Source organism: Elgaria multicarinata, chromosome 15, assembly GCF_023053635.1.
Source record: "Elgaria multicarinata webbii isolate HBS135686 ecotype San Diego chromosome 15, rElgMul1.1.pri, whole genome shotgun sequence".
Taxonomy (NCBI): domain Eukaryota; kingdom Metazoa; phylum Chordata; class Lepidosauria; order Squamata; family Anguidae; genus Elgaria; species Elgaria multicarinata.
In genome coordinates, this window is record NC_086185.1 from 26,495,219 (window position 1) to 26,511,127 (window position 15,909).

The following is a 15,909-nucleotide window of genomic DNA, read 5'->3' on the forward strand; positions in this document are numbered from 1 at the left end:
AAAACCCTGCCTAGTTCTATAGCCAGTACTGTACCTGCCCTATATTGGTCTCTTCATCACCCCATAGCATTTAATCCTCAGAATAAGAACAGTAATCAAGGATCCGTGAGCTTGCTATATCTTTTCAGTGATCCCTAGGGGGTCATCATTCAATCCTTGGAAAATTCTAAGCAGACCCTTCTGAGAAATATTACCAATTCAGTGATTTTTTAAAAATTGCCAGGTTGTCACAATTAAGGCTCAAGGAAATTGGAAGCTAAGGCTGATGCCTTAACAGATATGACCCATGATGGGGACAGATGTTGTGCAATGTCACAAATTGTACTTGTTTACGACATATCTTCCACCATATCTTGCACCCTTTCCCGGGTCTTTGCGATCCAGATCCAGATTGGGAGGAAGGAAGGCCTGGAACCAGCAAAGACGCTCTACATTGTCCTGGTCCTGTATTGCATTATGAAGCATCTGAACTTTACTGTATTTCTAGAGGAATCCCCCCTGTGAGTTGACCCAAGCCTGTTTGTTGCTTGTAAGCAACAAGCATCAAGTTTGTGATGTTGCACAATTTGTGACGTTGCACATCTGTTAAGGGATCAACATTAACTTCTTGTTTTCTGGCTTTCAGGAACTTGAACATGAGATAGCCTTAAGTCTGGTCTTAAATCAGCATTTTTCTATCCTTGTTTTTTAAAAAGGAAAACTCCCTGTTTTTGAAAAAGGAAATTTATTATTACAATGTTCTGGGGGGAAAACAAAGCCCACAAACTAAAAAACAAAACACAAACAAGACATTAACTGAGTACATGTGTTCACATGACTAGATAAGTCTGTGTATGTGCAGAATAGCTTACTTTTTAGTAAGCCTGTGCAGGATTGCAGCATAATTTCCCCCCTTTCCTCCATCTTTTCATCTGTGATCTATCAGTCAGTGAGAGTGATTCCCTCAGCCTGCAAAATGCCCTCACTGTTATCTCATTTAACAGTTTCCTCCTACCCACTCCCCCAGTCATAATACTGACAAAAACCACTCTCAGGAAACAATTTCAGAGTGAAACTGACTACGTCTGATATAACTTTGCCAGCATTTGCTGCCCTAAGCTTTCCTGAGGCAGAAAAGCTTTGGTAAGTTTTAAACCACTGCTCAGAATTTCACCAAGCAGAATTTCATCAGCACACCACGACAAGCCTGAATAAAGTAGTTTCTCCCAGAATTTTAAAGAAATGTAACATATACTGAGCCACACCATGGAGGAAAAATTACAAATGTCTCAATTTTCATCACTGTTTGACTTGTTGTATTTGTGGCAATTGGCGTCGCCTCAGTTTGAAATTTTGCGCAATTATAGTAGATTATAGGTGCCATATTTCAGGTTATTAACAGAACAGTTACCACATTTATTTATTTATTTTGCATTTACATCCTGCCTTTTTTCCTCCAAGGAACCCAAGGCGGCGTACATAATCCTCCTCTCCATTTTATCCTTACAACAACAACCCTGTGAGGTAGGTTGGGCTGAGAGTCTAGGACTAGCCCAAAGTCACCTAGTGAGCTTCCATGGCCAAGTGGGGACTAGAACCCGGATCTCCTGACTCCCAGTCCCACACTTTAGCCACTACACCACACTGGCTCTTTTTATAAGCCATAGAATATTGAGGCTTAGAATGGCAGAACCTTTTTCCCAACTCATCTTAACTATAATAGCACTCTTATGCCCCTTTAGTGAGGCATGCAAAACTGTACACCGGTAGTTGGATTTTGTAGGCCGGACCAGTACAATGTGATTTGTCTCTCTCCCAAACTGGGAGCTGTGTGGCTCAGAAAAGCTCCAAATCAGCAAGTGAAGCATGCCAATCCTTAAAAGCTGCTTGGTTGAGTCCTTCACATTGGCAGTATAGCAAAGAGGAAATGCACACATCTTTTGAACCAGTTCTTTCCATTTAGAACAGCTTAGTGAATGCAAAACATATCTAGGCTCCATTGAAGTCAGTCTGTGTGCTAGCAATCAGGTCCAAGCTGAGGGCATTTAGTTGGGAAGGGGCCATAGCTTGGACATAGTTTGCATGCAAGAAAAGGACCCAGGTTCAGTTCCCAGCACCTCCAGGTAGGAGTGACAAAGATCCTGGTCTAAAAATCCTGGATATTTGCTGCTACTCAGTGGTCAAAACACAGTGCTAGATGGGCCAATTGTCTGAGGCAGTAGAAGGCAGCTTCCTGTGTATTTTCTCTGCCACAGAAAAATGGCAGAACAATAGTAAAGAACAATAATAAAATCACAGCAAGTGGAACCTGCAGCCAAATGTTACCATGTATGCTCACATTCTAGTAGGAGTGCTCCTGCTCAGGGTTCCTGCATGCTCCCCCCACCCACCCCGGATACTATTGAGCTGTAGGAAGTACAAGCCTCACATTCCAATTCCTTTCCTGGCCTTTCTTCTTCTCTTCTATCCAACAGTGAATATTCCATGACTGTTGAGCCTGCTCAATCCTCATTGGGCTCTTTTTTTTGAAATTTGCCTCCTTAGTAATTTTTAAAATACATCTTTTATAGTTTTGCAGACTTTCGTGTTCCTTCCTAATTGTGTTGTTGCCTCTGTCTTGGCTCATTTTTGCTCCATTTCTGTCCACCACTCGCCACTGGAATTTACTATTAGAGGAAGAGATGATTAAGAACAAAAACATTAGAAGAGCCCTAGCAATATGGATTGATTGATTGCATTGCATTTCTGTACTGTCCAATAGCTGAAGCTCTCTGGGCGGTTTACAAATATTCCAACAACTTTTCATATCTGATGAAAACACTTTGAATTCTGTGGATCCAACATGGTGAATTATCTCAGAAGGGTCTGGGGAAGGTTTGGGAACTCCCATTTTCATACCTACTAATTTCCTGCCCTGCCCCACTTCCAACTTCAGCATCCTCTCTCCAGTCAGTTTAGAATTAATTATACAATTTGAAATGGCAGAATGTTGCTAGCCTGACTTCTTCATTCTAGCCAAGCTCAAAGCACAATGTCTGTTGAAGTTCTGCTATACAGGCAGAGAGAGCCAAAGTCTCAGAAGCTCAGTGAACAAAGAGGAATGTTCAGCAAAAGAGAAGTGCTTACTGGAAAATGTGTTGGTTTTGCTTTTGCTTTCCAGGTACTGCAGGTACAGGAGCCATTAATGTCAAATGCATTTGGCATAATAAACAGTATGTCGTGTGTACATGGCAGCGTGGAGAAAAAGCAGATAATAATACCTTCTACAACCTGTCTTACTGGTTTGTATTTCAAAATATGTTTTTCTCTCTGAAATTATGTGGGGAATTTGAGAGCTCTGGAGGCTTTTCAGTGCAGGGCTGTGAGGGATTTTAATTCAGTACTCTCCAGTTTTGAAATCTGTTAGGATAGTATGATGGAAAGTGGACAGGAATATCCAGAACAGCTGCGTTTCCTTTTCCAAGTAGCAGATGCATTTAGGAGAGTTACTGGAAAGGACGATTTGTTTTAGTAGTCTTTAGCCAACAGCACTTCCAAAACAGTCTCCTGTCACAAAATAGTCTCCTGTTACAGATCTGTGTACGGAAGAAAACCTGGTTTAATCACCATGGAGCGGACCTGTGTTGTTGAAATTCACAGTCTGCTTTTTCTGGGATAAATTTATCCAAGGATTAATATTTAACACCTTTTTCTTAAGGATCCAGTAAACATACACCAGTTTAATCACTTGTTTGATAAATGGTTAGAAACAGGCAGCTGAAGAAAAGTAAACCAAATCAGGAACAGCTAATTTCATTCTTCAGTGCCATGCTTCTCTGATTGCACACAAAAATGTTTTATTACCAATTTCTGCCTAATTTTTTGAATTTGCCAATGGCCAAGTCTCGTCATGTCCAGGGGGGAATGGCGATTGTAGGCAGGGCCCAGCAGGAGCAGGGGGCAGGATTCACTGGCAGCTCTGTGCTGATGGCCCCTTTAAGCCTGGTGCGGACTCTCATCAGTGCTGCATGTGAATTTTTGCCACTACTAGTTTTGGTTGAGCTCTAGCAAAAATTTGGGAGTGTGTATCCATGGAAGACTGAAATGAAAGGATGAAAAAAGTTAGGGATTCAGTAGAGCCTACCCAAGCATGAGTATGACTAAAGTTGCCCTCTGGATTGTGGCCACAGTGTGGGGCTGTTAGAAACTGAACAAAACAATACCATCATCCCTTACTTCAGGCCTGCTACTTCCCATTCCATGAGTCCTTGTTTTTTGATGGTCTGTAGGCAATAGTGTGTTTGGTTTTATAATGTACTGATGTTACTTTTCCCTCTCAAGGTATAGTCCTCTGAAAAAAGAACAGCCGTGCACAAATTACACTAGAAAAGGAGATTCCTTTCGATGCACTTTCAACTTGGACTTCGAGGGATTCGTACCTCTTAGTATTTCTATCCGAGGCAATTCCAGAGATATTCAGCCTGTGTGTATAGTGAAGGAAGGCTTGGAAAGTGGTACGAGGATTTTCTGTTGGTTGTTTGGTGCCCTGGAATAAGAAGTGACAGTGCAAACTTAATGCCCATTAGAACAGTCCCCTTCTCCCTCCCTTCATCTAAAAAAAGCCATATGTTGATTCTGAAAGATGCTTAGACTTATGCACAAGTCTCCACAGGGAAGGGATTCCATAATTGGGATTGTGTGTGTGTGTGTGTGTGGGGGGTAACTACAATGCTTCCCTCTGCACCTAATGCAGCATACAGTTGATGCACTGAGAAAGGTGTTTCTTATCTTTAACAGCCTGATGAAGTGGAGCAGTGGAGGCTTTGCCAGGTGTTTCGTTGATAGCCCCAGGGAGAGATTTCATCTCTCTGATGAATGTAATGTGCCAAGGGTTAAAGATGGCTTCTCTGCTGAAGGGCGGCTACAGGTGGCTACATACCAGATTTGCATTCCTTAATGGTGGACATCGTGTGCTAGCAGACAAAGAACAAAACTTTCAACCAATAGAGCGTCGAATGTAACCTATGATTATGCACCTTAACTTTCCATTCATGATGTAACTTGCTAATCCAGAACTGACCAATAGAAAGGTTAGAAAGAGACTAACACCCTCTTGTAGTCAGGGCCTATATATACTGTGAGATTCCCTTGTTCTTGGCGCCTCCATTTTGTGGAACCGGAGAGCACCCCCATACTGCAGTATCGGAAGTAAATGGATTAAGTGTGTTCTCCAGCCTCATGTGTTTGACTGGCTATTAACGCACCAGGGAAGTGGGCCTTTAAATCCCTGGTTAAGGGACAACGATTTGGCGATCAACACGAAGGGATGGCTTCGCTGAATTCCGCGTAGCCTCCCCGGTCCACCTTGCCAGCTCCTACATCCTCCTTCACTGGACGTGGATAATAGCTTGTAAAAAATAGCTTATTTTATTTTAAAGCCCAAAACTATGGCACCATCAAGTTAATGACAGACTTCTTTTTTTAATTGTTGGGCATTTATTTATTCATTTATTTTGCTTTAGATTTACCTGTAAAACTTCACCCTCCAACAATTGTAAACATCACAAAGACCAGTGATGGAGTATCTCTAAACTGGACTCCTAGCAAATTGGGTGCCACATGCTATCAAGTAGAAATAAATAACACCGAATCTAGCAAAACAGTAAGTTATTCTCATACCTTACCACAGAACTTATATATACCTATAAAGCAGAAAGTGTGCGTCACTTATGTCTTGAAATGTTTACCCACTTCCACATATGGTACTGCCTTAATACTGTTCACCCAGACAGGTCTTCATGCACATAGATCAGAAAAAATCTCAAAATATAAATTTTGGGGTATTTTTAAAGAATTTAATAAAAACCTAGATTTACGCCTACAACTCCCAGCATGCCTTGGGCAGAACTCCCAGCATGCCTGGCCTTTGGTGGCTATTGTGATTCCTAAAGTCAGTCTTGAGCAGTCAACCCAATTTCACATAAAAGGAAACAACCCACATCTGTTTGCGGTACCTCCTCCCACCTGCCATGTGTGGTTTTAAAATCATAACTAGATACAACAGTGTGGCTTTGAGAGGCCAAACTCTGAACAACAACAACAACAATAATAATAATAATAATATTTTTTTAAAAAAATATTTCTTACCCGCCTCTCCCTTTGGATCAAGGCGGGGAATAACATTAGAACAGGAATCAATACATCTTCAAAATTCATGATTTTACATTGATCTGGATAGGCCTGCCGGAAAAGGCTAGTCTTTAAAGCTGCCTTAAAATCACACAGAGAGTTAATTTTACGAATCTCCTCCGGCAGGCCATTCCACAATCTGGGGGAGACAGAAGAAAAGGTCCTCTGGAAAACCGACATCAGCCTAGTTTTAGCTGACTGAAGTAAGTTCACCCCAGAGGACCTGAGTGTGCGGGGCGGACTATATGGGAGAAGGGCTTCAAAGCACATGCATCTAACAGTTCCCTGCATCTACTATATGCTGTTCAGATATCTGGGCAATACTGGGTATATTTTGAAAACATATTTTTAGGGTTGCATCTTTTTTAGCTGGTAGAAAGGGTGTTGTGTGTCCTGATTGTTTTTGAAGTTTAGACAGCTTCTCCAGCCACGGCATGATGGGAGGTGTAGGCATTTCAGGTAAAACAAAACAATTGTAAACATCACAAAGACCAGTGATGGAGTATCTCTAAACTGGACTCCTAGCAAATTGGGTGCCACATGCTATCAAGTAGAAATAAATAACACCGAATCTAGCAAAACAGTAAGTTATTCTCATACCTTACCACAGAACTTATATATACCTATAAAGCAGAAAGTGTGCGTCACTTATGTCTTGAAATGTTTACCCACTTCCACATATGGTACTGCCTTAATACTGTTCACCCAGACAGGTCTTCATGCACATAGATCAGAAAAAATCTCAAAATATAAATTTTGGGGTATTTTTAAAGAATTTAATAAAAACCTAGATTTACGCCTACAACTCCCAGCATGCCTTGGGCAGAACTCCCAGCATGCCTGGCCTTTGGTGGCTATTGTGATTCCTAAAGTCAGTCTTGAGCAGTCAACCCAATTTCACATAAAAGGAAACAACCCACATCTGTTTGCGGTACCTCCTCCCACCTGCCATGTGTGGTTTTAAAATCATAACTAGATACAACAGTGTGGCTTTGAGAGGCCAAACTCTGAACAACAACAACAACAATAATAATAATAATAATATTTTTTTAAAAAAATATTTCTTACCCGCCTCTCCCTTTGGATCAAGGCGGGGAATAACATTAGAACAGGAATCAATACATCTTCAAAATTCATGATTTTACATTGATCTGGATAGGCCTGCCGGAAAAGGCTAGTCTTTAAAGCTGCCTTAAAATCACACAGAGAGTTAATTTTACGAATCTCCTCCGGCAGGCCATTCCACAATCTGGGGGAGACAGAAGAAAAGGTCCTCTGGAAAACCGACATCAGCCTAGTTTTAGCTGACTGAAGTAAGTTCACCCCAGAGGACCTGAGTGTGCGGGGCGGACTATATGGGAGAAGGGCTTCAAAGCACATGCATCTAACAGTTCCCTGCATCTACTATATGCTGTTCAGATATCTGGGCAATACTGGGTATATTTTGAAAACATATTTTTAGGGTTGCATCTTTTTTAGCTGGTAGAAAGGGTGTTGTGTGTCCTGATTGTTTTTGAAGTTTAGACAGCTTCTCCAGCCACGGCATGATGGGAGGTGTAGGCATTTCAGGTAAAACAAAAAATGTGGTTTATCACGAAACTCTAATTTAAAATACAGTTCTTATTAACACAGTTTTCCATTTATTCTAACAAAACAATTTACTTACTTAACCAAACAAAAAAACCCAACCAACCTAAAGATGAATAAGTTGCAGGGAAATTTATTATTTATCAAATAAATGTTATAAACATTATTCACAGACCCGAGCAATGCCAGGCATATCGGCGTGTCTGTGTCTGTGTCTGTCTGTCTGTCTGTCTCTGTCTCTCTCTCTCTCTCTCTATATATATATATACACACACACACGTATATAATATTTCATAGAATCATAGAATAGCAGAGTTGGAAGGGGCCTACAAGGCCATCGAGTCCAACCCCCTGCTCAATGCAGGAATCCACCCTAAAGCATCCCTGACAGAGGGTTGTCCAGCTGCCTCTTGAAGGCCTCTAGTGTGGGAGAGCCCACAACCTCCCTAGGTAACTGATTCTATTGTCGTACTGCTCTAACAGTCAGGAAGTTTTTCCTGATGTCCAGCCGGAATCTGGCTTCCTTTAACTTGAGCCCGTTATTCTGTGTCCTGCACATCTGTTGATCTCTTCATAGAATCATTTTATTAAGAGAGCAATCCTATGGTTCCAGGAGAGTGTTCCAGGGACCATAGGATTCTTCCCCCCTGCCCCCGGCCCTGAGACCATAGACACCGCTACGACCCTGGAAGCGGGGCTTTGGTATTCAATACCTCCCCCTTCAACTCCCACAGAAAGAACCACACCGGCTGCTTTCCAAGGTTGCAGAAATAGTTTGGGGAAGTCAGAAAGAGGGCGTATCAGGGAGAGGGGAGGCCAGGATACAAAGAATCCTATATCCCCTACAATCCCACTCCCACCAGCAGGACCTCTTTATGGGCTCAGAGGCCCATCAAAAAGAAAGATTGGACATGGAAAAATGGACTTCTTCCCTCTTCCTGTCCTGGTGGGTCTGCGAGGGCAGCGGACCCCCCTGTATCCAGCCCTCTTGGAACGGTCAGACATGACCAGCAGCAGCATGCTCCTGCTCCCGAGCGCTCATGAGGCTGCTGTGAGCGCTTGGCAACCACCTGCCCTCAGGGCTAATGGCGGCCACCATTGGCACAAAAGGGAAAAATACGTGATTTCCAGAGGTCCCCGGAAATGGTGCATTTCTCTCCCCCCTGCACCACTGGGGGCCTTAAAGGCCCTATTGACACTATCCTTGTGTCAATAGGGCCGTTAAGGCATCTATTGGTACAGGGGAGGAGGGAAACTCGCAATTTCTGGAGGTTTCCCGGTTTGCGCATTTCTCCCCCTCTTCCGGAAATCATTCATTTCCCCCTTTTGTGCCAATGGCAGCCGTCATTACCATGGAGGGGGGAAGGCAGAGAGAGTCTCACAGCAGAGTCTCACACAGCCTGGCTCGGGGGCAGCCCGCATGAGCCCTCACGGGGTGATTTTGCCCTTCTCAGAAGCTTCTGAGATCAGAGGCTTCTGTCTTACCAAGGCACAACCAGTGGGACTGTGCCCTAAATGTATTTCTTACGCATCTTTCAAGGCTATTGTCTTTCTGGTATAAAACAACAAATTACAATGTAAAACAGTAAATATCAATATCAAATTTAAAATTACAATGTTAAAATAAACCAGTTAAAATAAAATACAATGTCAAATAGCTAAGAGTAGCAATTACCATAAAAAAGATTTCATTTAAAAGATAAAGAGAACAAGTGTATTGTAAAAGCATCCACCAATGGAGATGGCTGTTATCTCTCACGAAGGAATTGCTTCCGATAGGGGCAATCACTGAGAAGGCCCTATTAGTGCCCTACAGGCCACGTTATTGTGAAGCAAGGGCAGGTTCATATGGGTGTAGGAGGTCCTTCAAATTACCTGAACCCAAAACATTTAGGGCTTTAAAAGTCAATACCAGCAGTTTGAATTCTGCCTGGAGATGCACTGGTGACCAGTGTTGCTGGTACAGGATTGGTGTAATATATTCCGACTATCTAGCCCAGCAAGGACAGAAGCGCCTGCATGTTCCATTTTCAAGAGCCCAAGCCCTCATTTTCAAGCAGCTTGTCTGCTAATATGTACACCCGGTCAGTTTCCTGGGCAGGAATCCTGTCTCTCACATTATTATTATTATTATTATTATTATTATTATTAATTAATTTATTTATTTATTTATTTATATAGCACCATCAATGTACATGGTGCTGTACAGAGTAAAACAGTAAATAGCAAGACCCTGCCGCATAGGCTTACATTCTTTCCTGTTATACTGTGCATTTTTTCCCCTCCTGTTCAAACATTTCATTTGAAAAGGCCTTTTCAATAAAAACAAACTTATTTTAAACACTCCAGTTTAAAGCCAACAGAGTGTTGGTAGATTCTGAAAAGTGTTTGTTTCTTTTCTCTTTAAGGTTTATGAAGATCATACCAACATATCATTCAGTCTCAGGCCTAATGTATACCACACTTTCCGGGTGAGATCCATTCTTGGTGTTGTCAGCAGTGGTTGTACGAAGACATTGGGCCTCTGGAGTGATTGGAGCAACATAGAGGAGTGGGGTGAGAAGCATCTTTTAATTCAAGAGTTGAAAATCTAACTGCAGGCTTCAACCACATGGACACACTTAAACTAATGAAAAGTAATGCCTTTTAAAAACAAAATAACCCTGAAGTGCACATTCCTAGGGTCCCCTTAGAATACATGTCACATTTCAGGTACCCTATTTCTTCGATTCTAAGATGCACTTTTTTCCCCAGATAAACATCTCTAAAAATGGGGTGTGTCTTAGAATCGCGGGCATGTCTTAGGGTTTTTTTTCTGTTGGTGGTACTGAAATTAGTGTGCGTCTTACAGTCAATGGCGTCTTACAATCGAAATACAGTATCTAGTTTTCACAGTCTTGGAGTTATTGCGATAACAGACAGACAGACAGATGGTAGGTAATCATGTGGTTAAAATGTATAATTAAAATTTGCTCGCTGCAGTGCTCAATCATCATGCCAAGTTTGGTTGAAATCTTTAAAAAAATTGATTGGCTGCCATTTTGTTTCAAGATGGCAGATGAAATTTTCGCTATGCGTAAAACCATCCCATGTAGAGGTAGAACAAATCCTAAAAGTTTCATAACAATCATGTATACGTTTTTTTTCATCAATGGGAGGACACTTCCTTCCTTATTGATAGATAGATGAAGATATTGACTTGAACATTCATGCAGGGCTAGCTAAGATTTTCTAGGGTAACTAAGTTATACCAGCTTTGATATCTGTTCTTAATTTATATAGTTCCTTGTAGAATATTTTATGGAGATACAAAATCATCAGGTTAAAATTGCAGCTTTTTGTCCTGTCCTGGAATCCACAAGATACAAAAGACACCTGAGGGTGACTTATTCAGGTTGGAGTTGCAGGACCTTGGACAGCTCCAAGCAGACAACTTGCTGCAATGGTCAGTTGCTCAACTGAGGCCTTTTAACACTCTTGGGCCAGAATACCTCTCCCAGGCTCTGCCCCTTTTCCGATGAATTGCGAGCCTTCTCTGGCCTGGAGCCTAGCATTTGATCCCCTCTCTGTTAGTTCCTGTCCTGTGTGTTGCCTGTGCTGGCAAGCAGGCATTAAGGAGCATGAGGTCCTTGGGGTAAAAGGGAGTGGTTCCTCAAGCAAATATCACTTGTGGGGTGCCCCAGTTCGGGGGTCTCTGGCTAGAATTTATGGCTGACAGTCTTGGTGTCAGGGCCTTGGTTCAGAACCTCTGCAGCTTGCACTGAAGGTCTTCCTGAGCCATCTGGTCTCTCCTTCTCTTTGACCTGACTGATAGTTGCATGTGGCACTTCTAAAGGAAAAATGACACCAAAAAGCATAATAAGGGCCAAGGATCTTTGGGACAAGAATGTTTCTGAAAAAATGGCTGAAGTCCAGAAACTCAAGGAAGTCTGGATGAAAAAAGAAATGGTTTGAATATAAAATACTGACATGAAGAACATAGAAAAGTTGTAAGAGAAACAGACTCGATGGCCTTATAGGCCCTTTCCAACTCTACTATTCTATGAAGAAATTAAACATGAACTCTGGAAAATAGATCTACATTTAAGAGGGCTTTCAAAATGTTGAAAAAAAGGCAGCAAGGGGGTGGAGACCACTTTGGCAAATATTTGCAAATTATGTATGGAGGAATAGAACCTGCTTGCAGGATTGGCTCAGCTCTGTCATGTAGGTCCGAATGTATAAACTTATTGGTTAAATAGATTAGTTGGGAAGAGAAGGAGGCCATAGCTTTCATGTATTCGGTGGGTTAGAAAGTGATCATAGAAGAGCATTAAATAGAAGTAGCAACTGACTTCCACCATTATAGTATAACAAGGAGTGTTTAAAAAACGTATCGCCTTTTGGTGTAACAGTTCGAGAACATTTCCATATTAATAACAGTTCTTTCAAACACTAAGCAGGTTAAACTTTTGCTATATTTGGATGATGTCATAATGATCATTCCTTGAAATCCCTTGAAACCTAATTATACCTACAGTCAAATGTCTGGACATAAAATAAAACAGGATATAATGATGATACTACATATAAATGTAGTTTTGAAAGAGAAGCAACAGTTTTATCATTTGTATAGCTTCAAATACTGGAGGCCGCCCACATCCTGTTTGGAGGTCAGCTGTACAAGAACAAAAAATCCTAATGGCTAAAGATAATTATGTAGCACAGCCTTTCTCAACCTGGGGCGCTCCAGATGTGTTGGACTACAACTCCCAGAATGCCCCAGCCAGCTGGCTGGGGCATTCTGGGAGATGCAGTCCAACACATCTGGAGCGCCCCAGGTTGAGAAAGGCTGATGTAGCAGAAAGTTAAAGAGAAAATCCAGTCCTGGAATAAATTCCATCTCAAGTTTTACCAGGGTGTTTGTGGCTAAAAAAGATTCTTCCAGTATTTTTATTTCTTTACAAAAACTCAGACACAATGATGGTTTTGTGGTCATTCTTTCATTCAGCACAACTTTCCCTGACTGCCTGTTGTTCCTTGCTTTTTCAGATCAGAAGGACACAGACAACACATTGAACATTATTTTACTAATTCTTATTCCGTTATCTGTGGCAATCCTGACTATCACTTTGGTAGTTTACCTGAAGAGGTAAGAGACTGATTTTGCACCTTTTGTATACCATATCTACATTTTTCAAGAGTATTCCCCCCTTCTGTTTAATACTTCCTATAAACCATAGAGCTGGTGGACATTTGTGGTTTAGGTGGAGATGACTAGCTATATAGCTAGCTGTCTGCATGTTCATACATACAATTATTATTATTTATTTATTTATTTATTTATTTATTTATTTATTTATTTATATAGCACCATCAATGTACATGGTGCTGTACAGAGAAAAACAGTAAAACAGTAAATAGCAAGACCCTGCCGCATAGGCTTACATTCTAATTAAATCATGGTAAAACAATAAGGAGGGGAAGAGAATGCAGACAGGCACCGGGTAGGGTAAACAGGCACAGGGTAGGGTAAAACTAACAGTATAAAGTCCAAACAACATCAAGTTATAAAAGCTTTAGGAAAGAGAAAGGTTTTTAGCTGAGCTTTAAAAGCTGCGATTGAGCTTGTAGTTCTCAAAAGTTCTGGAAGAGCGTTCCAGGCATAAGGGGCAGCAGAAGAAAATGGACGAAGCCGAGCAAGGGAAGTAGAGACCCTTGGGCAAGCGAGAAGCATGGCATCAGAGGAGCGAAGAGCACGAGCGGGGCAATAGTGTGAGATGAGAGAGGAGAGATAGGAAGGAGCTAGACAGTGAAAAGCTTTGTAGGTCAACAGGAGAAGTTTATATTGGATTCTGAAGTGAATTGGAAGCCAATGAAGAGATTTCATGAGTGGAGTAACACTCATTGATTCTAGTTTGCAACCTTAAGAGGGAGAGTTATCCTTACTTATTCTTGTTTCTAGTAGGTCCATTCCAAAATAAAATCCAAATTAGGTTAAGATTCTAGATTAAGTTGTAGGAAGAGCTTGAGTGTTTCTGAGGAAAGCAGGATCAATCTGTGCTTTGCTTGTGATGTGATAATCCTGTCTTGCTGTGCTTTTATGTAAATAATCCTCAAGTACAGCCTTGAAATACTGTTGAGCCAAACAATATCTGCTATCTAGAACTCCTTAATTCATTACCCTTTTTCTTTTTCTCTTTTTTTTTTGCGTTCTGAAGGATTAAGCTGTTGATTCTTCCAACAATTCCTGAGCCTGGAAAGTTTCTGAAACGAATGTTTGAAGAGCAAAGTGAAGATCTCCCAGTGAGTATCAGCCAGCTCAGCTTCCAGCTGATCCCACAAAATTCAACCCAATGAGTATCTTAAAGAAACAGCCAGAATATGCAGTTGTCTAAGTTGGTTTGGCAGGTTTGGTTTTTCTTTTAAAGAACTTAACCAGAGACTTTTTTGTGTGTGTGCCTAGAAACCATTCACGGAAGATCCAATCAAAGATGAGCAAACCCATGTATTGATATTCATAAAGCCTCCTAGGAATGAGAACTGAGGAACCACGCTGCTGTCTTTACATCACATGACTTCTGAATGTAAACCAGATGTTTTCGGGTCAGGGGCTGATGCTCCCAGCTGCTGGACAACCTTTTTGGAGATACATTATAACACACAACATTCTTATCCTGGCATCTGTTTGCTAAAAATATCTTGTTGGACCAAGCAGGCCATAGAAATAATAATCCCTTCACCTGATGTGTTGTCAAATCGACCTACCCTCCCCAATTTGTCATCGGTGCTCATCAGTTCAAAAATGTGAGCATCAGACCCTGTGTTAGCTTCTGTGAAGCAGCATTTACTCTGGAGGACTACCTATTTCCATCATTTTTCCCACTTGAACAGCAGGAATGTTCACAACAGTCCTGACAGGGCTTGGCTTTATCTCTTGTCATTTTGTTCTTGGGAGATTCTCCAAGTTAAACCAGGAACTACTCAAGTGTCTTTGAGAGTGCCTAAGAGAAAACTGAGTTGGATGGCTAAGTTGGTGTATGAATCCTTTCATTCCGAGCCAAGATGTCTCACACCTGGATTCTTGGCATAACTGTCTTTTTTTGTCACAAGCATGTGAATATAGAAACCCTGGAAAGGGTTTATGCCCATCCTAATCACGTACCTATGATTTTAAATGTGGGAATGACAAGTGAGAATGCTTTGTGTGCATTGTGTGGTATTTTAATAGATGAGATTTATTTTGTATAAATAACTTCTTTAAATTTTTTTGAAGACTATCTCTTTTTTGGTATCCTTTGCATTTTGCATTTAAAATGCCCGATTCCCATATCCTTGCTGGTTTCTGGGCTTTTATTTTTAGTGACTCTTTTTAGTTGGTAGTTACAAACTCGTGTTCACAGAGCAATACTATGTCGCTGCTGAATCGTTACATTAATCCCCAAAGAACCTCCCCAATTTAGTTCAGAATACCTGTGCACAGGAGGAGGCATAGTTATGGAGATGGTGCAACCTCCCCTCCAAAAAAGGCAAGGTGAGGAGAGACAGACATCCTGTTCATTTGCCTGTAAGTCAGGGGCAAGCAAGTTATGACCCTCCAGATGTTGTCAACTCCCATCAGGCTCAGCCAGCATATCCAGTAGTGAGGGATGATGGGAATTGTAGAGGGGGGCAGAGGTTACTCATTTATTTATTTATTTATTTACAATATTTATACAATATTTATTTACAGGTTGCCCATCCCTTCAATTGGTGTTAAAGTGTACCAGGCTACATGGTTTTCCCATGCCATAATCGCAGGTGAAAAGGACAGCTAAACATCAGACTAACGACCTTAAGTAACTGTATCAGTTGGCCATGCTCTCATTTGTCCTTGTTCAGGGAGGCATCAGAAGGTAGCAACCTTCCGATGCCTGACTAGCAAAACGTTAAAAGAGAGACTAACTGCTACTTTATACATATCTACTAGGGATGAGGCAAGAATGCTTTTTGGTTCATATTTCAGTGAGAACTTACCAAATTCACATCTCCAAACCTAACACAAATTGGAATGTGCACACACAAAAATCCATACACTTGAAAGTATTAAAAAAACCTATAATTTGAAAAAATGTGCACAAACTTGTATTTAATGGGAAATATGGTTTGCTAAAACGAGTGTTTGAAAAAATGCATACGTATAAAAATACGTATGTA

At 41.2% G+C, this 15,909-nt stretch overlaps 1 protein-coding gene across 1 annotated transcript in view; it reads left to right on the plus strand.

Moving 5' to 3' along the window:
- The window catches only part of LOC134409368 (interleukin-13 receptor subunit alpha-1-like), a 30,637-nt gene extending 15,655 nt beyond the window's left edge, over window positions 1-14,982 (plus strand). Inside the window, exons 5-12 of the mRNA XM_063142080.1 lie at window positions 3,140-3,260; window positions 4,300-4,472; window positions 5,481-5,758; window positions 6,623-6,730; window positions 10,143-10,290; window positions 12,766-12,865; window positions 13,935-14,019; window positions 14,180-14,982. Coding sequence (XP_062998150.1) covers window positions 3,140-3,260; window positions 4,300-4,472; window positions 5,481-5,758; window positions 6,623-6,730; window positions 10,143-10,290; window positions 12,766-12,865; window positions 13,935-14,019; window positions 14,180-14,260 — 1,094 coding nt within the window. The 3' untranslated portion in view covers window positions 14,261-14,982. The remainder of the gene's footprint in view (window positions 1-3,139; window positions 3,261-4,299; window positions 4,473-5,480; window positions 5,759-6,622; window positions 6,731-10,142; window positions 10,291-12,765; window positions 12,866-13,934; window positions 14,020-14,179) is intronic.
- Window positions 14,983-15,909: the final 927 nt, after the last annotated feature.